This window comes from Oryza sativa, chromosome 12 (genome assembly GCF_034140825.1).
Source record: "Oryza sativa Japonica Group chromosome 12, ASM3414082v1".
NCBI classification, from domain to species: domain Eukaryota; kingdom Viridiplantae; phylum Streptophyta; class Magnoliopsida; order Poales; family Poaceae; genus Oryza; species Oryza sativa.
Genome location: NC_089046.1, coordinates 16,926,071 through 16,950,098, shown reverse-complemented (window position 1 = coordinate 16,950,098; position 24,028 = coordinate 16,926,071). Strand labels below are relative to the sequence as shown.

At 42.2% G+C, this 24,028-nt stretch overlaps 2 protein-coding genes and 1 long non-coding RNA gene across 3 annotated transcripts; 1 reads left to right on the top strand and 2 right to left on the bottom strand.

Moving 5' to 3' along the window:
• Positions 1-7,691: 7,691 nt before the first annotated feature.
• LOC136354655 (uncharacterized) lies at positions 7,692-13,793 on the top strand. Its single transcript, XR_010738222.1, has 2 exons — positions 7,692-8,159; positions 13,025-13,793. It is a non-coding gene; the product is annotated as an uncharacterized lncRNA (long non-coding RNA).
• Positions 12,826-13,772, bottom strand: LOC107279746 (uncharacterized). The gene is made up of 2 exons (XM_015764111.3): positions 13,537-13,772; positions 12,826-13,377 (listed from the first exon to the last, which is right to left on the bottom strand). The coding sequence occupies exons 1-2, from the start codon at positions 13,595-13,597 to the stop codon at positions 13,019-13,021; spliced, it is 420 nt and encodes a 139-aa protein (XP_015619597.1). The 5' UTR covers positions 13,598-13,772; the 3' UTR covers positions 12,826-13,018.
• Positions 13,794-16,601: 2,808 nt separating the features above from the next.
• LOC112937311 (uncharacterized) lies at positions 16,602-17,404 on the bottom strand. The gene is made up of 2 exons (XM_026021772.2): positions 17,266-17,404; positions 16,602-17,094 (listed from the first exon to the last, which is right to left on the bottom strand). Exons 1-2 carry the CDS (start codon positions 17,318-17,320, stop codon positions 16,727-16,729), a joined length of 423 nt encoding a protein of 140 aa, XP_025877557.1. The 5' UTR covers positions 17,321-17,404; the 3' UTR covers positions 16,602-16,726.
• Positions 17,405-24,028: the final 6,624 nt, after the last annotated feature.

Genomic DNA, 24,028 nt, shown 5'->3' with positions numbered 1-24,028 from the left:
TAAAATTTATTTGAATTTAAGGAGGTTACCGTGGTTTTTCTATTATCGTACCCTGCGGTAACCGCAAAAACCGCGCGGTTACCGACGTAATGCAAACCCTGATATGTGTTGTACTCCATATGAATGTTGTCAAAGTCGTGAGTATTGAATTGCTCCTATTACGCTCTAGCTCTAAAATAAAAATACGTCAAAGATTCAAACCCTGTTTCTAATACAATTCTGATACAGCACATTCAGTGACACGCACGATTAGAATATACTCCCTCCGTGTCATATTACAAATCATTTGGTTTTTTCTAGTCAAACTTTGTTAAGTTTGACCAAATTTATAGAAAAAATTAGTAACATCTAAAATATCAAATTAGTTTCATTAAATATCTTATATTAAATTTATTTTGATAATATATTTATTTTATACTAATATTTTTTTATAAACTTTGTTCAATTTAAAGAAGTTTAATTTGAAAAAAAATCAAACGAATTATAATATGAAACTTATAATATGGAGGGGAGGGAGCTGATTAAAAAAACAAAATTAGGATTCCGCGTAGCCACGTGTTTGTATATATAAGCACGCCTTGTGAGGCGACACGAAGACGTAGACACGTGGTGCTCTGCGTCAACAAAAATACCCTAGCTAGCTAGCAAGTCATGGCCGCCGCCTCGCCGCCGGCGGCGGCGGCGTCGAAGGACTGGGCGGCGCTGCCGAGCGACCTCCTGTGGAGCGTCTTCGCCGCGGCCGGCCAGGAGGAGATCCTCCGGGGCGCCGGCCTGGCGTGCTCCTCGTGGCGCCGCGCCGCGCGCGACGAGCCCGCGCTGTGGCGCCGCATCGACCTGCACAGCGACGTCGCCGCGCACGGCGCCGACTCCAGCTTCAGCGACGGCGGCGACGACGACGACGACGATGCCGACGATTCCGACGGCTACTCCGTTCCCGTCGAAGATGGCAGCCGCAGCGACGCCCTTGTCGAGGAATCCAACTCCGACGACGCGGAGAACAAAGGCGATGATGCCGCCTCCGTACAGTCCAACCGCAGCAGCGACGACGACTTCTTCGGTTTCAGCGACGCCTTCGTCGACGTCGAGGAATCCGACGACGACGACGACGATGTTCCAAGAAAAGAATCCGCCGACTACGAGTACGAGCCGAAGGGATGGAAAGAGATGGCGCGCGCCGGCGAATGCGTGGCTTTCTGGGGACGTGCTATAGATGGCCATAAGGCCCGGGGCCCGACGGCCCGGCCCAAGGCACGACAAATTGGCCCGGCCCAGGCACGGCACGGCCCGACTGGGGTCGTGCCCGTGCCGGCCCGGCCCAACAGCCGGGCCGTGCTTGGGCCGCTCCCTCGGCACGGTGGGCCGGCACGGCCCAGCACGAAAGAGGTCGGCACGGTGGGCCGGCACGGCCCGGCACGGTCCAACGGCAGGCACGGCCCGACCGAGGCCTGTTATGCCGGGTGGGTATAAATACCCCAAACCGCATCAAACCGACAAACCCTAACCCTAGCCACATCAGTCTGGAGTCTCGACCGATCCGCCGCTCGCCCGCTCCGCCTCCACCTCCAGGCTCCGACCCCTCAGCCCTCCACGCCTCCATCCCTCTTCGTCGGCGTCTCCGATGGATGCCTCGCCGGATCTAGCACCGAGGGTCAGCGGGCTCCCGCTGGGGGCTTGAGGGTCGTCTCTTCTCTATCCTTTTCTTTCATCTCTTTGGCTGATCTGTGACCGTGAGCTCTTCGTCTCCGCCTCTCCGGTCACCGGATCGACGGTCGCATTGTCGATTTCCTCTCCATTCTGTACTTTTTTTTTGCAACCCTCATCGTTTCTCTTCGTCAGATACTCAGATCCACTCATCCACCCCCCAAATCTAGTCTCTCCTCTTGTCTTCTCGTAGATCTGTGGATCTCTATCATCAACGGCAACTCCGGTGCTCCGGATGCGCAGGTACAAGCTTTTTTTTTAGTTTATTTTCTCTATTCGATCAGATCCGTAACTACTCTCTGTTCTCGTCGTTGTTTCATTTGTTCTTGCAGGTCGCTGAGCGGCAGGCGGCAGCCACCGTTGAGGAACCGGAGTGCCTGCGATGGATGGTGATCCAACCTCATGCAACTACGAGGCGAGGGTGATGGGGACGCAGGGTGATGACGAAGATGACTTGGAGGAGGAACGCATCGAGGTGTTTGGCAACACTGCTTCACCTCTGAGAGATCTGTCGCAGCCGGAGCCACACGATGATGGTACCGGTGCCGATGGCAACGGTGCTCCGTCTGGCTCAAGTGCTAGCAACAAGAGGTCCAGGTCTGAGGTATGGGACGACTTTGAAGAACTCTTTGAAGAGCGCAATGGCGCTCAGGTTCGCGTTTCTGCTAAATGCAATTACTGTCATAAAACATTGTCTGCTCGTTCAACTGGTGGTACTGGACATTTGCTTAGGCATATTAAATCGTGCAAACCTAGAAATGTTGGTGCTTTGTCTCAGTCCATGCTTAGGTTTAATGCTGATGGTTCTGTTAGTCAATGGGAATATAAACCGGATGTGGCTAGAACTGAGTTGGTTAGGTTGATTGCTAGAGAGGATCTTCCACTTACTTTTGGTCAATCTGCTGCTTTTGAGGAGTATATTCAGAATGCTCACAACCCTAGATTTAGTGTTGTCTCTAGGCAAACTATCAGTAGGGACGTTTTTAAGGTCTTCGACAAGAGACGTGCTATGCTTATTGATACTTTGAAGTCTGTTAGCTCTGTTGCTTTGACATCTGATATATGGTCTGGTAATGCTAAGGAGGATTATTTGAGTGTTGTTGCCCATTTTGTTAATTCTAATTGGCAATTAGAGAAGAGGATTTTGGGACTGGTGCTAATTGATGTGTCACACAATGCTGAAAATATTTCTGAACGTGTGCTTTCTGTTGTTCAAGAATATGGTTTGACTAATAAGATCTTCTCTATTACCCTGGACAATGCCTCTGCTAATTCTAAAGCAATGGATAGTCTTAAACCTGCTCTGTCTGGTTATATTGGTGATTTATATTTGCATCAGCGTTGTGCATGTCATATCATCAATTTAATTGTTAAGGCTGGTCTAGAAATCTTCAAACCCATGCTTCAAGATTTTAGAACTGCTATTTCATTTATAAATGCATCTAATCAGCGCATTGCTTTATACAAAAACTTCTGCATTGCTAAAGGTATTCGTCCTCGTAAATTTGGTTTGGACATGGATGTTAGATGGAATGCAACTTATCTAATGCTTAAGCATCTCTTGCCACATAGGGTCATTTTTTCAGTGTTTATTGCATCTCACCATCCAATGGCTGATGGTCAGCCATTACTGACTGATTTACACTGGACAATTGCTGAAACTGTTCTTTTATTCCTTGAACAATTTTATGATTCAACTGTTATTTTGTCTGGTGTTTATTATCCAACATCTCCATTAATTATGCATCACATTCTTGAGATTGCTGGACATCTAAATACTTATGAGAATGATTGGAACCTTAGAAATGTTGTTGTTCCCATGAAAAATAAGTTCTTGTCATACTGGTCTGAGATTCCATTTCTGTATTCATTTGCTTTTATCTTGGATCCTAGGGCCAAGATCAGGGGTTTTAGCAATGTTCTCCAAATTATGGGACAACTTATTAGTGGTGATTACTCTGCATATTTAAATGAGGTTAGGGCTGCATTGTCTGACATGTATGCTAAGTATGAAAGTAAATTTGGTGCTGTGAGATTACAAAGGGCAACCCCAAGCTCTTCTTCTGGTAAGAAAAAGACAGCTTGGGGGAAAATTTTTGGTGCTGCTGCTTGTGGTTCCAGTCTTGGTGCTGGACTTGGTGCTGGTAATGCTGGTGCTAGTGCCAGTCCAGGTTCTGGATTTGGTGCTGGTGCCAGTCCAGGTTCTGGATTTGGTGCTAGTGCCAGTCCAGGTTCTGGACTTGGTGATGCTGGTGCCAGTGCAGGATCTGGACTTGGTGCTGGTGCATTTTCTAGGAGAACTTCTGCTACCGCTTTGATTCAGGCTGTTTCTTCTACTGCTAACATGAATGCATCTGAGTTGTTTGCCTATCTTGACAGTGACACTGTCAACCAATACGATGATGACTTCAATATCCTTAACTGGTGGCATGAGCACAACCACACCTATCCTATTCTTTCCATATTAGCTAGGGATGTTTTGACTGTTCCTGTTTCTACTATATCATCGGAATCTGCTTTTAGCTTAACTGGCAGGATCATCGAGGAGCGACGACGGCGTCTAGCTCCTGACATGGTGCAAGCTTTGGCACTAATCAAAGATTGGGAGCAAGCAGATGCAAAGATGCAACATACCATGGAGAATTTAGAGCTTATAAACTCTTTTGACAATTTGTTTCTTGATGAAGTAACCACTGCCACTGGGACTGGATGATTGTATTGGACTTGGACTTTATTATGAACATTTGATTAATGCTGTGGGCTGCACTCTTTTTTCCTTTCTAGGGTTTTCTCACGAGGTGTGAGTTTTTACCTAGAAAGGTTTTTAACGAGGCAGCCATTGCACTACACAGCTACTTTATTCATTGAAATACTTGTGTCAAGTTTTTGGGTGAAAGTTTATGATTTTGGGTAATTTTTGACTTAGTGAAACTTTTGAATCTTAGAACTGTGATTTCTGTGAATTGTCCATGTCATCTGTGATCTAAGTCAAGTTTTTTGGGTGAAAGTTTGGGTGAAAATTTGTGATTTTGGGTAATTTGACTTGGTGAAATTTTTGAATCTACAACTGTGAGTCTGTGATTTTTGAAACTCTTCTGTGAATTGTCCATGTGATATGTGATCTTAGTCAAGTGATCTATGAATTTTTGTCAATGTGATCTGTGAATCTTTGATCTGTGATCTGTGAATTTTTGTAAAGGTGATATGTGAATCTAGAACTGTGAATTCAACTAAGGCATGTTCAAATTTGAATTTGTCAACTAAGTTGTGTAAGTTGTGTTATTTGAATTTGTTAACCAAGGCATGTTCAAATTTATATTTGTCAACTAAGTTGTGTAATTTAAATTTGTTAACTAAGGCATGTTCAAATTTGAATTTGTCAAGTAAGTTGTGAAATTTGAATTTGTTAACTAAGGCATGTTTAAATTTAAATTTTGCATGTTCAATCCATTGATCCATTGAATTTGTCAATCCACTGAATTACTGGTCCACTGATCCACTGGTCCTAAGCCGTGCCTGGGCTAGCCCAGGCCCAATGGGCTGATCGTGCCTTCGTGTCGGCCCGGCACGGCCCGATTGCTACTGGGCCGTGCCTGGGCCTGACGTGCGGCCCATGGGCAGGCACGGCACGGCACGAAATTCCAATCGGGCCGTGCCGGCCCGATCGCTCTCGGGCCGTGCCTATCCGTGCCTGGGCCGGGCCGTGCCGGGCGGGCCTTATGGCCATCTATAGGACGTGCCGACGACAAGCTTCTGCTTTACCTCTCCGATAGGTACGTACGCAATTTTCTTTACAGTAAATCACATAGATAACTACACCCGTTGTTGACTATAACTTAATTAAAACAATATATTTTGCACAATATATGAAAAAGTATTTACTTTGATTGGTATAACGTTTATAGACGATGGATTGAACCAACTCATATAAATTTTGGGTGTAAGTTTAGAATATATTCATGTGTATACCAAATCTAAGAAAAATTGGTTAACGGTGTGTTTTATGATAAATATATAGTATTATAATATATTACATGTGGTGTGACACGTCAAAATATAAGTGGTTTGTGCAACCTAAATCAAAATACATGGGTCTTTGTAAACTTTACTCTTTTTGTTTGTTCTTTTTATTGCATATACAAAACTTAATAAACAAATAAGCCTAAGCATGATCATCCTTAATGCGGAATTCTTAGGTTTCACTGACCGTTGTTTGAAGCCATGGATGCGATTCTCCTTTTGTTGTCAACCGGAGTGGAAGTAGAGGATCGAGAACCTCGAACCACCTCCTCGCTTTTATGTGTAGGGGAAGTAGAGGTAGCGGTAGCAGTAGGGACGCCGGCTTGATCCGAAGGGGTCGTCGGCGATAACTTGCGGGGTAGCGGCGGCCTTCCGGTCGCCACCTACATTGTCCCTGAACCGTCTCACGTTTCGATCCCCTCCAGCGCCAATGTTGATCGGGGCTTAGGGTTTGGTTGTCGGGGAGATTGAGACCGAGAGAGATCATCATCTTCTCTTGGGCCGGCCTCTCCTTTTATATTTAGCGCCGTAGGGAATCGGGGGTGACTCAAAAGGAAATAATTGGGCGCCACCGATCATGACGCGTAGTTAATCGGGAATTAACAGATTGGATAGCTGTGATCGCGCATAGACAACGGGTGGAAAAGGTCTAGCGTGATCTCCTCTCGGTCTTCAAACCGAGAGATCAATTTTCCCAACAACTATATTTTAGGAATGAAGTAGTAGTAAGCGTTTAACAATATGCACAGTACCTACTGTACGCTTTTTCTAGGTGCAGTTTTGACGAGGGAAGCTTTAATCAATTTCTCTTACTGTGTGGCTTTGGACTTAATCATGTTTGCGTTATGTTGTGTTTAATTAAACTTTATTTTATTGTATGTAACATATGGAGCGAGGTTTAACTGTTTTGATCTGTATGGCTCGTTGTTGAAAAAGAATATGCAATACATGATTAATTTATCACTAATCGAAAGCACTGGTATAAATTCTTTGGCACACGCTTAATATAACATCAATACCATATACCTAGTGTGCTTACTATCTAAATCTAATACCGATGCTCTTTAATTTTGTAGGGCTCCATATTTGAAAAGCCTCCGTGTGAGTACACACTACGACGTGTCATGTCAAGTGCTCACCAATGTGATACAAAAGTTCCCCATGCTCAAGGAGCTTGAGCTTGTGCTCAAATGCAGCTTCTACTACGTTGCGCGTCCAAGCTACGATTTCGCGCATCTCCTTCAGTCGGCCATGAAATCCTGCATCCATCTCAAGACCTTCGCGATAAGATGTGCCGATAAAAGCTTAGCGAGCACATACTACCATGATGATGAGAGCCAGGAAGCTTTCACGGCCTGAGATCCCTCACCTTGTTTGGTGACACCTTCACCAAGCCCATCATCCTGAGTGTACTGAACTGTTGCCCCAAGCTGCGATCTCTTGATGTTATCAATGTCGCCTACCTGAGGATGGACGAGGAGGAGGAGCTGAGGAACAAGTGTTTGAAGATCAAGGATTTCAGGCTCTTCAGCCCTCCTCCTAAGGTGTCTAGTTCTGAAAGTGATGATGATTGCATCGGTGGCTGCTGCTGCTGCGACTCGTGGTATTAATTTGTTATATATACTCTATTATTATTACTCATGCAACGAGATCATACTATATCGTCCTTTATTCAGCATTGTATGCGATAAGAACATTAATTTTTAGTGGCTGTCTATTGCCATGAAAGCTAGTGAGGGTCTTTGATAAAATGGCCAGAGTGCGGGTCATACCCCATACATATACTCCCTCCGTATAGGAAAAAAACGTCGTTCTAGCCCCTAAGAGCATCCCTAGCAGCTCATCCAAATATCATCCTCCATATGCCCATATGGATGTCCATCCAAAAAAGATTTCTCATTAATATCCTATATATCCCACTCCAACAGATTATCTATATTACGTCATCCATATCACATCCTTCTATTTTTTAATAATATCTTTCAACTAACATTCTCTACTCTTCTACTCTTCTCTATTGCTCTCTCTACTGCTACTCTTCTCTTCCCTCAGCTTTATTCTTCTAGTGAGGGGCGAGCGAGCTGGTGAGGGGCGGCGGTGGGGTCGCGGGCACGGGCGGTTGAGGCGTGAGCGGCGGGGTCACGGGCGTGGGCGGTGGGGTCGCCGGCGGAGGAGCTCCGGGCACGGGAGGCAGGCTCGACAGGCGGTGGAGCGACATGGGCGCGGGCGGAGGTCTCGCGGGCGGCGGTGTCACGGCGGCGGAGTAACGACAGGCGGCGGTGGGCGAGGGGCGGAGGAGGCAGGCAGCGGCGGTCGGGCCTCCGCATCTACTCCAAGCCTCCACCGCCAGATCCACGGGTGCAGGGCAACGGCGTCAGGCGGTGGCAGCAGGCAGGGCGACGGCGGTGGGTGCTGCTGGTACTCTCCGCCCAGATCTGGTATGCCTATCCCCTTCCACCCTCACTCCATGGCTACACCCCTCTCTCTCCACCCTCCGTTGCAAATAAAAAATCAAAAACGGGCGTGGCGTACTCCCCTTCGCCGGCCGGCGATGACGACGATGGAGTGGAGGTCGCGGCGGAGGGGACGTCGCGGAATTCCAGATGGGGGCGGGAGCTCGGTCGTTATGATTTGGCGTGAGGAGAGAGACACGCTATTTTTGGGTTTTCTCTCTCCCTTTTTGGCACATCTGCCACTTTTGGCGGATTGGATGGCGCATCTCCTGGAGACGGTTTTTGCACTCCTATACGCCAAATCACGGATGGAGGATGTAGTAGCGTATCTCCTGGGGATGCTCTAACCTCGTTTGAGACGTTCTGAACCGCAGCCAGGCCTTGTGGACGGGATTGCCCTTGTCCTTGTCTATTCGATAGCCAAGCTCCTGCAATTAATCCGCAGCACGCCTGCTCGCCTCGTCTCCCATGTAAAATCAAGCGACCAGACAAAAAAAGGTGCCCCGCCAGGATTCAAACCTGGGTCCCGAGGACTCCAGCCTTGCCGCACTAGCCGCTTGAGTTAAGTTTGTTTCTTGTATAGAACGCTACGCACAACTCTATTTAATAGGGGCAGACATGGAAAAATACCCCCTAATTAATCACCCCTTGGTATGCTAAATGCTATCCTAAACATCATTTTTCACCTTTTTATTCGAATTAACTGTCCTCGGTATAAACACACTAGCCATTAGCAAAAGCCTTCAAGTACCACTGCACCTCAACTTGCTACTCTGCCCTCAATAGGTAGGAAATCCGGTTATATATATATATATGGTGAAAATCAAGCTGCCACACAAATCAGAATTGTTGCATCTAACAGGGAATTTTCTACAAGGGAAAATAGTTGGATGATTTTGTTTACAACTTCAATCTGAGATTTGGATATTCTTTTTACTGGCAAAATCACATGGCCACAACAGTTACTTTTTCGGGAGTACAATATGCGACGTGAGACCGGTCCGACATAACGAACTGTACATGTTCATATATATGGTTCAAAAGTACCTCGCATATTTCCTCGTGAGCTATGTGCAAGGACATTAGTTAAGCCTATAGGGCCAATCCTTTTTTTTAACGACAGTGCGAAGTTCATATTGATCACTGGTGGAGAAATCGTTTTTAGTCCCGGTTCGTAACCCCCTATAGTCCAAACCGGGACTACGAATCAGGGACTAAAGATAGGGATCTTTAGTCCCGGTTCAAATACCCGGGACTGAAGATCGATCTTTAGTCCCGGTTGGTGTTACCGACCAGGACTAAAGATGGGAGTGGGCAATAGTTTTTTTTTTTCATTTACTTACTATTTAATCTCTAATTTATTTTCTCCCAAATTAGGTGGGATGCGTATTCCTAAATCAAACCCTAAAATCAAAGTACCATTCCAAATACACAAATCAATGATCATATACACTGCAGATTATACATCCCAAATCAAACCCCTAATCAAAGAAACATCCCAAATACACAAATCATACACCAATCATGTACATCTCAGATCCATACAATGAGATTCCAAAAAAAATATATACATCTCAATTCATACAATGAACCACATATTCTTCTTCTCAATCTATACATGGATCACAATCTATACATGGATCACAAATTTTTTGAAAAAAAAAAGAAAAAAAACGAAGCAAAGCTGCCGGCCGGCTGAGCCGGCTGCCGCCTCCCCTCCTCCCCGGCCGCCGCCGCGCCGCCGCCGCGCTGCCCTCCGCCGGCCGGGCCGCCCACCCCCTCCTGCTGCGCACACCGGATCGAGTTGGGAAGGGATAAGAAGGAAAAGAGATAAAGAGGAAGGGAAGAGATAAGATTAGAGATGGAGGGAGAGAGGAGTTGGTGTGGATGAGAAAAGAGTGGATGAGAAAAGATGATAAGTAATAGGGATTATATAGTGCGTTTTGATCTTTAATCCCGGTTTGTAATACCAGCCGGGACTAAAGATCCTGGAGGGGCCTGACAACACCTAACAGCATGTGAACCGGGACTAAAGATCACGTAGTCCTGTTCTACTTATAAACCGGGACTTAAAACCATATTTAGTCCCGATTTTTACTGCGTCCGAGACTATTGTGGTTTTTGGTCGACTGGGTAAAGATGGTTTCTCTACTAGTGGATAGAGCAGAAAAAAAATACAAGATTACAACCCTGGAAGGCTGTAACCAGGAAAAGAAAAAAGTATACCGCCTACCACACACTGACAGCGCCAAACACAAACCCAGGAGAAAGCCAGCACCAGATCGGCCGCCGCTAAGCGTGACCGACCGCCGCAAGGCCAATAAATAAGCTACAAAAGGGATCGTCCAGAACCCAAGCCTTACAACCGACACAAAACCCCGCTCTATCCACATCGCAGGGATTCAGGGAGAGAGGGTGAGAGAGGAGAATGGAACCGCTCTCCCCCTTAGGCCCTCCGATGTGGCCAACTTGTACAAACTAGGACGCCGATACAAGCGGAAGAGACTCTAGAACGAGCTTGCAACAGTTGTTTCGGTGGTTTCGGCAAGGGCGTTGCCTAGACGACGTCTCCAGGGAGAGAAATGACGAAAGTACAGCCGCCGCCGACCATCGAGGTTAGAAGAACCTTGACTGGGTTTTTGCCGTTGCCGGCCTGCCCGAGGTGGGGCTGGGTTTTCACCCGCCATCTGCCGCCTGCCTATCCACCGTTGACGCCCCGAGGCTCCACCGTCTTCAAAGCCTCTGCTGGTGTGCGGGCATCACTGCACCGGCGCCCCCCACCGGCCAGTCGCCGCATGCCGCCATCAGCAGCACCCGCTGCCATCAGTCTGTCGGGACGCACCGGCCTCCCTCTCCCCGCCGCCGGGCGTGCTGGCCTCTCGCGGGACACGACGTCCTCCTGGCCATCTCCCACGACGTCCTCCTCCTCCGCCGGCCGCTCCCGCGCCTACTCCCGCGCGGCTGCCACGCCAGGCACCACAGGCATAGCTCCCACGCCTGCCACTGCAGCACGCATCCTCCTGGCGTGGCTGTCAGTCGCCCATGGTCCACGGTAGCCGGTCGCCGTCCGACCCATCGCCCGTGCATGCCGAAGCCATGGACGCCACCTCCACCTGCTGTCGGCGCCGGCCGTGCAAGCCTCTTGGCCTTGGCATGCCGGCCTCCCTCAGCCGCGCCGAACGACGATGCATCTGGCCCGTCACCCACCGCTGCTCGCGCCGTCTCTCGCTGCCGCCTCCCGTCGCCCCCGTCACGCCGGCTGTGTGCCCCCGGCTGAATCCATCGAGGCAGCGCCAGATCCGGTCGCGGCGGCACCGGATTTGCAGCCCCAAGCCGGGGACTCGCTGGCGCCGCCGTCGTCTTCGCGGAGCTCCTCCTCGCCTCTCTCGCGCAAGAGGCGGAGCGTCGATGGGGCTTAGCCCCGTCGCCACCATCCTGGCTCGCCGCCCGGCTTTCCGGGCGACGTGCTCCGGCGGTGGAGAGGCAAAGGAGAGGGAGAAGAGGGGCGGCGGTGGGCGGCTAGGGTTTCGCCCCGAGCCGCTCGCGCGAGGACGACGCAGAGCTTTTACATATTGGGCCAATCTTGTTTACTAACTACTAGTTTGAGAGCGTATCTCATATGGACCATTAGCAATGAGAGTTTTGTATTTAAATATCTTGATGATAACTCTATGATACTATCACTAAACCTTAAAAAGGTTGTTATAATACCGATCACAAAACCTTGGTGATAGCTCGAAGATATCATTATTTACATGTAGGTATTAGATCCAATACCTAACCTACATGCTATATTACCTATGAATAATGATCTAATACCAAGTGCGATATTTATAATACCTCTTTTTTTTAACACATGATGCTGTTGACTTTTTGACAAGCGTTTAATCATTCGTCTTATTCAATTTTTGTGCACAACTATAAAAAGAATTAAGACACACACTTAAAGAACATTTAACAATGAATTGAGTCACAATAAAATAAATAAAATTACTTTTTTTTTAACTAAGTTGAATAGTCAAACATATCTTAAAAAATCAATATCGTCACTCATTAAAAATCAGAGGGAGTATGTACTAAATATAATATCTACGTACATGGTATATATAGGTATTAGGTCTGAAACATACTTACTCTTATGCATGTGGATACTAGATGTAACAATATTAGATACCATGTCATATATGATGATACTAACCAGGAAACATGCATGATACGTGTAAGTATTAGATATGATACCATGTCGTGTCTTTTCTTGCTGATCCATTTTGGGGCTGGGAGGCAACATTTGAAATTTCGCTTTAAAATTATTGAAGTGTATGTCCGGCCAAAAGTTTCCAATTTTTTCATTTCAATGTAGCGAAAATGGTTTACATTGAGGAAATGTGCACTAACCAATGACTCCATCAAACATAAAGAGATTTGATAATTTAACACTCCTTAAAATGGGCTTCTATTATTTTACATCTTGGCCACTTTCATTTACTCAGGAAGGTCCCACATGTCATCCTCACAAGTGTTGGTTAAAGCAATTGGGAAAAAAGTGTTAGATTATCAAATTTCTCCTCAACTATGACTAGGGTTTAATCTTTTGGTTTGGATTCTATCGGAGGGTGCCAATATACCAAAATTTCCAAAAATTGGGTCTGAAATTTCTGAAAATTTTGAACAAATTTAGTCAAATTTGAACAAAATATTGCCAAATTCAAAAAAATTGAAAAAAAATTCAGCCGAAAAAAATATCATATTGGGGGGGTTAAAAATTTCAGAAATTTCATTCCGGAATTTTTGAACACGGACTATGACTCATCCCATTTGAAGCAATTAATTTTCCCTGCGTAATCCTACAGGCAGTTCGCCACAGTCATGCCGACGACGCTGATCCTGAACATGGAGCTCCACGCGTAGTAGAAGGTGACGCTCCCGTTGGCACGGATCGCCCCGCCGTCGCCGACGAGGTAGCTCTCCCGATCGCCGCCGGGGTTCCGCCGGAACAGCTTGGGGTCGACGGGGATGGCGCTCCGGAACCCCGGCGCCGCCGCGACGACGTGCCCCACGTCGCAGCAGCACTGGTTGGCCACCGTCACCTTGAACAGCGTGCCCGCGCCGCCGCCGCCGCCGCCGCCGCCGACCTTGCTCCGGTCGTCGGCGAGCTGGCTGACGACGACGTGGTCGTTCATGCAGCCCATGCAGAGGCAGTTGCCTGGTGATCCGTAAAAACATGCATGGTGCATCCGGAGGAAGAAGAAGAAGAACAGTAGTAATGTGAGGATTTAATTTCTTGATGATTATTACTAGCAGATAGTGATACTGTGAATTTTGTGATGAGAGGATGATTTTTTGGTTTTGATGATTGATTTACCTTTGGCGATCATGAGGCAGAGGAGGAGAGCAACGACGAGAGGCTTCGATTCTTGAGCCATGTTAATTTTTTTGCTTCGTTCTTGCAGTGTTTGTGTATGAATTATTTACTTGGGGTCGGGCTTATTTGTAGTGGTGGTCAAATTGTTGTGCGTGAATAATGTCAGACCAGCAAAATATGGAAAGCTGTAAATTTGCCTGTAACGGTCCCATTTGTTGGGGAAAATAATACTTCTTGGTTAACACTTTTCCTGTCCATTGACATTTTGTGCTTTTGTCAGTGTTTTATGATGGCTCCGAAAAGATAATACTTTCCATCCAAAACATAATTGTTGCTTATTTCGGCGGTTTTAGCTGACATAGTTGTTCATGATGAGTGGCAAAATTTTAATACACCTCAAATTAATCTGTGCATGGAAATCAACTCCTTCCAGAATTAGCTGTATGTAATCATGCATATATTCACGCATCATTGGCATTTATTAATTAATTGGGTAATATTTTTTTGCGTGAAAGAGAGAATGTATTATTGATAAAACTGATGAGGATTACACAATATGAGCTGAGCAGTTCATAGGCAGTAAGAGTCCAGGCGCAAAATCGCAGCCTCAACAACTCTCTTTGCTAAAAACACAATTTCGTGAGCTACTTTATTAATACTCTCTTTACCAAACTAAGTAGTACCTGAACGAAAAACAAGGCTAAGAATTTCAAGAATTATCTCTCAGAAGAAAGGGAGTACAGAATGACGTGTGCCGGTCTTGGTGGCGGTGGTTATATATATAAAGATAAAGGACGAAAACTGACTTCGCGCACAATTTTAGCCGTGACAATGAATGCCAATAGGCGATTGCATCTACTGAAGCACAGCACGGTAGGTATTTGATTATTGCCTCATGAAAACGTGAGGGGAGATGCGTGTCCTTTTTGTTATTGTGAGATGAATGGATGGATGTGTTAAAACTTTTGATCCCTCTATGTAAGGTTCCTCGTTGTTCACAGATTTAATTGTTAATTTCTCCTCTGGATTTCTCAAGTTTATTTTTTTTTAATTTTTTGCTATTAGCCCTAAAAAATTATTTATGTTGCATATAGGTTATAGTAGTATGGACATAGGGATTAATAAAGGATGGGAGACCATCCGATTCATCCGTTCAGTATAATGAATCCTAAACTGCTAATGTGTGATTTCTCTCTACTGTGGGCCCACATGAATTCCTCGAGTAGCACAAACCTATGCTAGCTAGACCTAGATGGGCCACTCGTCCGAGTTAGATACTCGATTTTCTCTAGGCCTGTTTATTTGGGCCTATTATAACGTAGGAAATGAAGGGATGTTTGGGTTTGAAGCCCTACCAAAATTTTGGTAATGTCAAATCTTGAATAAATTTAAATTTTGGCACTACCAAAATTTTGGTAGGGTTGTGTTTTTTCTAAATCTATTGAATTGGTAAGACTTGGCCTCAATCCAAATAGCTAACAAGTAGTATTCAAAACTACCAAATAATTGGTAGGGTAAGAATTGGCTTCAATCCAAACATGCCCTAAACCAAGTCAATTAGGTTGGGCAATCAAAGGTGAGAATGACAGTTTTGTATTCCATAAAAACTGATATAGTAATATTTATCAGGAATCCTATTCGGCACATATGCACCTGCAGGCACATTGTATCGGCCCATTAAGTCTGAATGCTTGATAGTCTGGGAGGTGGAAAGACTAGTGAACAAAAGTTCCACATCATCTTCTCAGCTCGTCCACGTGTCTCTATCCGTTCATGTTCACAAACCACCCAACGAATGTGTCGGCGATCGAAAATTCATCCCCATCATATCCACTTCCCGCCTTCCATTCCCCATCTTATTGGCGTCGAAATTCCCCATTCCCATCTCAGCCTCTAGCCACCCTCCATCCCTCTATCACCTTTCTTCATGCTATGGGCTTAAACTCTAGTACTAGGGTCAACCATGTTGGCATTAGTGACTGCTCTAGCTACGAGACTCCACCGTATCTATCCCTGCCATTGCCACACACTGCATCTACCTTGTGTCGAGTGCCGACCTCCCCGAAGCCTGAGGAGAATTCAGTGAGGGGCATGAAGCACCCAACGATTGAGGCTAGGAGAAGAGGATTTTGGGTATTTAGATAAAAGTTTTAGATTTTCATTGAATTGGTTTTCAAACATTTCATATTTGAATTGAAAGTTTTTTTTATTTGCGATGAAAGTTTGATATCTTCAATTGAAAGTCTTATTTTCTTATTTGAGACGAAAATTTTGTTTTTTCATGTTGAAAGTTAGTTTGTGATTTTGATATAAGAGTTTTAGGATCAAATTGAAAGTTTTTGTGATTTGGGATGAAAGTTCTTGGCCTATGCAGGTTGTTCAATGACATACCCGTCACCACCCCCACATCCCGCCAGTCCAATTTAAGTGATGGTGTGGTGCCAAGCACATCGACGATTGGCAGGAAGGCATGCAGGCCATGCTGCGCAATCGAGGCGACGCCGGAGTCCACGAGATGCACTGGTTCATTAGCGTTGACGCCTGGCTGACCGCAAGTTCGCGTCTCTGCGATGAGCGATGGCGCTATGGCTAAGAGCGAGTCTAATAGTACAGCCCACTACTAGCTCCAATTCATCTATAGCCAATCAAATAGTCAATTCATACAATAGTTGTTTGCTATACTATTAATATATGGTCCCACCTGTCATACACACAGTGTGTCTTGGAGTCCATGCTGCAGCTGGCTACAGATTTGCAGCCTGCTTCTCTTCTCTCTCATCGTTTATCTCATTACAATATGTTTAGAGCTGGCTAATAGCCTGCTATTGTACCTGCTCTAAAACCAAAATTTTGCTAATAGAATTTTTTATTAAAATCAATTTTGTAACGACCTGAAAATCAATGCGTTACAAAAGCTATTAACATACCAAATGAAACAATGAGGAATGAAATCATTAGTTGGTTTCATGAAATTTAGTGCATTAATGATATGATATATATAGAGATCACTCACTCATCCTGGATGGCTTGATTGTGTGTGTCACACAGGCCATCAAATGATCCTCTTTTCATAAATTATTCAGTAGCTTTAATTAAATTCAGCTCAACACTTACATCATCCTTCATCAATCCATCAAACCATCACTACATCCATCCAATTAGAAACATCCATGAATTGACTGCAATCCTCCTACCGGCATCTAGAGACAGTCATGCTGACGACATCCATCCTGAACACGGTGCTCCACGCGTAGAAGAAGGTGACGCTTGACCCGTTGTTCGGGATCGCCTCGCCGTCGCCGACGAGGTAGTAGCCCTTCTCCTCCCCGCCGGCGATCCGCCGGAACAGCTTCGGCTCCACCGGGACGGCGCTCCGGAACCCCGGCGCCGCCACGACGACGCTGCTCACCTCGCAGCAGCACCGGTTCGTCACCGTCACCTCGAACGTGTACATCGTGTGCTCGTCGCCGCCGCCGCCGAGCTCGCCGTGATCGTTCTCCGCCAGCTGCTGGCCGACGACGACGAAGTCGTTCATGCAGCGCAAGCACACGCAGTTGCCTGGTAATCCGTATACAAAGACATGCATGCACGATGCATCCATTGTAAATTTGTGATGAGAGGAAGTAGAACGGTAATGTGAGGATTTGATTTCTTGATTGCTAGAAGAGATCGAGGGACATTGTGAATTTGTGATGAGAAGATAATTTATTTGTTTTGATGATTGATTACCTTTGGCGATCATGAGGCAGAGGAGGGCAAGGAGAGGCTTCGATTTCGATTCCATGGTTTTTGTTTGCAGTTGCAGTGTTTGTGGTTGGATTTCCAGGGGATTGGGCTTTATTTGTAGAGTGTAGTGATGATGGTGAAATTGTTGTCTCGGAATAATGTCAGAGACCAGGAAATTTGGAAAGCTGTACTCCTATTTCTAGGGAAAAAAAATAGTTCTTGGTAAAAACTTAACAGTTCAATGTTTGTGCTTTCCTACGGGTAAAATATATTTTTCACAAAGTGTGCTGCCCATTCTTGTGGTATGGAAATTTTTGCCTTATTTTTATTTTATCTGTGGCTATCCATTTAGCTTTGGTTGTTTTTTAATATTAAGAATTTCAAGCAGTGATTTGTAAAATTTACAATAAGAATGGTTCGGGTGACAGATTTACTATCACAACCATTTAAAAGTTGTACATATTCCATAATGTGAACTTCTATTTATATATGATGGTGCTTTAAAGAGAAATTTGATTAGCACCCATATGTAATTGTCACCTAGTTGGGCGGTTTTAGCTGGCAATTTTGGTGAAGATGGAGGTAAGACTTAATGCACATCTCTACTTAACCCGTATGAAGATCAATTCCTTCTATAACTAGAAAGATAGCCCGCGCACATGCGTGGGCACCTTATATAATGCAAGTGAAATTTGTGGGGGTGAATTTTTATTGAAATGTTTAGTGTATATGTACTAAACGAAAAATAAACTTATTTAGTATGCTTTGAATGCTGATTATTTTCTTATAATTACCCTTGCAACATATAAATTCTAAAGTAAAATTACTTGACATCGTGCAGTTTTGAATTTATAAAAAAATATTGTGTTGAAAGAATGGAGTTGGTTCCTATGAGAAAATTTATGATATTTTGACTTCCTAGAAGGATAGCTTATAACCCAAAAATAAATCCAATGATATCAATTTTTATTTGATTCAAATTTAATTATATTTATAGTTAAAAGGGTTTCTAGGGGTACCCTCCGATCTACAAATGCAACCGATTAAAACGAAAAAAAAGGATGGAATGGAGGAGTATACCTTTATCTTCGATTTCCAAAAAAAACCTATGAAAAAGACTTCAAATTGAGTGGATTTGATGAGTAGAGATGAGGGGGGAGAGAGAGAGAGGGGAGAAGGGCTTCTCTGCGTGCTCGGGCTCCTAAGTTGGCGAAAATGAGTGGGGGATGAGAAAGGAGGTGGGGCCCGCACGGGTTAAGGGCGCGGCCCACCCAGGGGGAGCGCGGCAGCCATGCTAGCACCGTGGTGTGTGGGACGGAGGCGCCAGCGTGGCGCCTCCCTTTGCCATGTCAGCCCACTCACGTGTGCCCTAGTGCCACGGTGACACGGTGACGGTGCCAGGGTGGCTGGCACTAGGGTGGAGGATGGTGCCAGCCTCTCTGGCGCAAAAAAAATAGGCCCATTCCTGTAATAAGTTTTTCGAGGAGTCTATTTGTAAAATAAGTTTTGAAAAGGATGAAAAGGTAAGAAATTTCAGTTTGTAGGATGTTTAAGTGATAGAGGGAGAACTGCTAGACCAAGTAGTAGGTGGAGGTCTATTTGTGGGCTTTTTTTTCATGTAAAAATAATTTTGATTATCATTTTATCATGAAGATAGATAAAACTGAAAGAAACGGGAGGGAAGTATGCATGTTCGTTCCTATGTGATGGCGAGGTTCTGGATGTATGTGTTCTTTTAAAAAAACGATTTAACCATCCAAAACAATGGATTCACCGATTTAAATGAAAATCGTTGTTCATATTTTTTTTTATTTATTAGAGTGTTCCTTGGTGACCTAGGAGCGTTTGTAGCGTGTCACTTTGTGGCTTAGGAACAATTTAAGGATGTTTAATGGATTAGTTTGTTTTCCAGAATCTCTAAGATTTTATAAGCATTTATAAAATGTTTAATGGATTTTAATGCCGCACGGGGTGGAAGGGAGGGAGAGAGGTTTGCGATTTTTTTATTAAAAAATCTAACAATCTAAAACAATGTATCCATCAATTTAAATAGAAATCGATAGCTGGTTGCTTTGTTTTTTATAAATATTTTTTAGTACGTTTTCTAATTTTATAGACCACGTAGCGACTTAGAATTATTGCGTTCATATGTAGATCGAGGGAGAGAGGGAGAGCTTCTAGACCTAGCTAGTTGGTAGAAGTCTATTTGTGGGATTTTTTTGCCTGTAAAAATGTTTTTATTTTAGTTTCTCGTGAAGAGAGAAAATAATATACTAAGGAACAGGAGGGAAGTACGTACCGTACATACGTTCATTAATTCGTATAACATGCCAAAACTTTTAATTTTGTTTTTTTACGTTTGTGCCGAATCTGTTTCTTTAATAAAATAGATCTAATGTTCTAAAACAATGGGTCCAACAAAATCGTTGGTAGGATTTCTCTGATTTATTATTTATTATAGTGCCGCTTGGCGACTCGAGAGTGTTTATAGGGTGCCACTTAGTGGCATGAGAACATTTTAGGAAATTTAATAGCGCATTCGCGCGGGTATGCATCTAGGATGTGTTTGAAAAATTTATAAGGGTGGAATATCAATTGAGCAACATTCACCAAGCTTTAGCAGTATGTTTTCTCCATAAATTTTCTTCATCAATATTGTTTAGATAATTTTTCTAAGCTCTACTTAAGATTTATATTATATAATATTCAATTCATCCATATAAACAATTGTCTATAATCTTCCTCATCATAAAAAAAAAGGATGTATACATTTTTTAGGGTAAAAAAAGAGGTATACTTAGTTTGTTTGGAGCATATGTCTAATAAATTAAGTGTAAATTAAAATAAGGTGTTTTTACCTTTTCTATAAAAAGACTGAAAAACTTTTATGAATAAATAAATGTATTTTTATTTAATCATAGTGTTTTATTTGTACTATCAAGCTCTGCCCTTAATTGATTTGCATTGACGCAATTTGTTACACAGAAATTAATAAAAAAAGGTGTACATATACATATCCTAAACATTTCTCCCCTTGTAGTTTTTTAAAAGAAAAACCTAGTTAATATTAGTCTTAAAATTTAAATTTAATTGTAAGAAATATAGTTTCATATAAGTACGCATTTGTTTAAATTTAAAATTTCGTGCATATATTTACGTACTTGTTTCCATATGAACAGCATCTTTTTAATATTTTTTAAGGTGCGTACGAGCGTTTTTTTCAAATGAACAGTTAAATGGGTTGTCCCTACCATAGATACGTACGTAAGTTTTTTCTGGTACAAACGGTTTCACACATATGCACGGGATATTAGGAGGATGCAAATAGATCTAATCTAATGGTCTAAATTATCGGGTCCACCGATTTAAGTGAAAATCGACGGTGAGATTAAGTATTGCCACGTGGCGGTCTAGGAGCGTTTGTAGGAGTGCCACGTGGCGGCTTAAGAGCGTTTGTAGGAAGTTTAATGGACTTTTAGTATATAATAACTAGAAAGGTAGCCCGCGCGATGCGCGGGCATATATAATATGTTGTGTTTCGGAAGCCTATATATATGACTGAAATATATACCAGATGATACCTGCCATGCTTCAAAAGTACTATTTCTTCACAACTTTTCTTCATTAGCATCGCTCAGTAATTGTTTGCAAACTATTTGGTAGCTTGAAATTATTTGCCCTACAAGAAATCATTTATGATCTTTCTTTTTTTTTCTAGGAAGAAGGTTGGAATCTTATTTATTTATTTATGAAAGGAATAATAAAATAAGTCAACTTACCATATCCATTGTAGAGTACTATATATTATCTTATAATAAAAAAACATTTATACCATCTCAAAAATACTAAATGATAAGGTAACTCCTAAATTTAAAAATAAAAATCACTTTTCTATTGTCACCTCTTCTTATGACGATTATATTGTTTTAGTGGATACTTATTATTATTATTATTGTTTTTGAAAGCTGAGAGTCTATTTAATAGATCAAACTACATCATACCATTACAATAAGATTAATACATTATTAGTTAACTATAAAAATCATCTACGTTATTTAGATGAGTATCCATGTACGTCTCGCTTATTTCCAAATCTGTGTCTAAATATTCTAAAAATACCTTTTCTATCAATTAATAGGATCAGATAACAACGTTAAATCGGATAAGCATATTCATGTATTGGGTGAAGCCGACCGCAGGCGCCGAGGCTTTCTTCCCTGCTGCCTTGAAATATGGGTTTCTCATAGCCATGCCCTTCTAGACCAGCGTAGAGCATAATTTTAATCCCTAATTAATTATAGGTGCCCTCATAGACAATTGCCTCCTGAAATAGGAAGTTGAGCTCTATTGGCAAAGGTATCCTCTCATTGGGACTATCTCAGCCCGCCATATGTACGCCCATGCTTTACTTCTGATTGTGTAGCATGCTCTACTGTCATGCATGGTGCCCTTAATGAAAATAATTTGTTTTTATGTTATAGAGTAGTTTTATGGTATAGAGTAGACATAGTTTGTTTATTGTGTTAATTAATATTACTCAAATTTTAATACTATAGATATAATATCCTTTTTCAAAAATAAGCGAGGTTGATCAATGGATATTACTGATAAATATATCTAAAGAGAGATACCACACTAATAATCTCCAAGATTAACCCCTGGTTTTGCCTTTAACACTTGTTGTTCCAGACAAATTTACTAATTTCAAAATTTTGTTTATTTTCGAAACTTATTTACTATAGCTTATTTATTATTGAAGTGCACTTACAGTCACGTCAGAATTTCTCAACTATAGAAAATATATCATGAGTACTTTAATATCAACGTTACTGTATTGTTGATTTGTTGCCAATACTGTCTTAGCAAAGAAAACAAATTTACATATATGACCATAATTATCGTGATGTATTAAGGGGTTGTATTATAGTGGCTAGAAATATTTTTGATATTATTTTTCATATCTACATAGAATTTATGCTTCTGGTTTTTTGACCATTATGCTTTTGACATCATATCTACACCAGTCAAATAGTTTTGAAAAATAAAAAAGCTTTCAAAATTAAATTAGATATACTTAAAAAAAGATGATTAAATTCTGTTGTTTTTATTTTACATACATATATTCAAATTAGTGTTGTATATTTGTTAGGTGATATTTTGCACCATAAAATATGATGTAAAATTATTTAAAAGTTATTATGACTATAGTTTTTACATGTCAACACCATGTGTTGTGATGTATTTAGCCCTACAAATAACCATTATAATGCGTTCATAGTTCATTTAATGATAAAAAATTGGTGATATATAATTTCAAGTAAGGACATTTAAAGGCCATTAATTTGATATTTTATATTTGATGTGCTTTAACTCAGTATAATTTATCTTTGATATAGTTCAACTGTGTTTGATTATGGACTAATATTACCTTTAAATTATAGAAAATCCTAGTTTTAAAGACCATTTACTTTTCTAAATAATATTATGTGCGTATGTATCATTTTCCGCTTGGAATGTATTTTTTAAGATTTTTTATGTCGAATTCTACATACGTTCATGGGATATTAGGATAGGGATATTTAATGGCCTAAAATAATGTGTTTACCAATTTAATGTTTGTGAAGTACTCGTAATGATTGTGAATGTATGACGTTATTGAATTTTTATATGACATTTGACCATTTGTGTTAAAAAATATATAAATGATATTTGTTTTATCATGACTTGTTTTATCATAAAAAATCTATAATCTCAATTTATAAGTTTACATATTTATACAATTTTTTAATAAGATGAATGGTCAAACGTTATAAGAAAATAAAGAGGAAGTAATATATTTAGCTTCCTCTAACATGGAATATCCCAATTCGAAGACTGTTGAATTTTCTTTTCCAATCGTACTAAGGAAAATATGTAGTGACTTGGACAAATCTCATGCGTTCATTTTCGGATGCAACAGTAGTTTTAAAGGTTTCCGTAGTTTGTAATGTATATTTTTCCATCATACTATAAGTATGCCTGTTTTGGGTTTTTTGCTTTGGGCTGTATCGTTTTTCTCGGTGAACTATACGTATGTGGTGAACTTTATGTACATACTTATTTTCTCACATACATTAATGTACGTACAGTTCACCAGGAAAATTACTTTTCCTGGTGAACTTTATGAACGTACACATTTTCTCTTGTACGTGGATGGTGATTAGCATGAAAAGATTATATTTTTATTTTTCTAAAAGCAAGATCTAATCTAATGGTCTAAAATAATGGATCCATCAATTTAAGTAAAAATAAAGACAACATATTATTTTTTTCTCAGAATATCTATGATTTTCTCTAATTTATTAGAGCATTATGTGGTGGCGTAGGAGGGTTTATAGAGTATCACGTGGCGGCTTTGGAGCATTGAATATCTACGATTTTTGTCTAATTCATTAGAGCATCATGTGGTGACATTGGAGCGTTTATAGAGTATCATGTGATGGCTTGGGAGCGTTGGTAGGAAATTTAATATATTATTTGGATATTAATAGATAGATTATAATCTACGCTTATAATGTTTGGTTTTATTTAATCATCACAAATTTTGGTAGGTAGAAAATTAAAAGATGGAAAGAATGATAGAGGATAGGAGATGGAGGAGGGGATAGACAGACAGACGGATGTACGTACGTACGTACGTATACTACGTGATGGGAGAGGAGGCCCAGGAGGTGGTGGGGAGGGATTTTTGGTAGGTAGAAAATTAAAAGATGGAAAGAATGATAGA

Bases quoted from the DNA above. Each gene is read 5' to 3' on its own strand.
- LOC107279746 (XM_015764111.3), bottom strand. From the start codon at position 13,597: ATGGCTCAAGAATCGAAGCCTCTCGTCGTTGCTCTCCTCCTCTGCCTC. The intron at 13,378-13,536 runs GTAAATCAATCA...ACGGATCACCAG, and splicing joins CTGCCTCATGATCGCCAAAG to GCAACTGCCTCTGCATGGGC.
- LOC112937311 (XM_026021772.2), bottom strand. From the start codon at position 17,320: ATGGAATCGAAATCGAAGCCTCTCCTTGCCCTCCTCTGCCTCATGATC. The intron at 17,095-17,265 runs GTAATCAATCAT...ACGGATTACCAG, and splicing joins CTGCCTCATGATCGCCAAAG to GCAACTGCGTGTGCTTGCGC.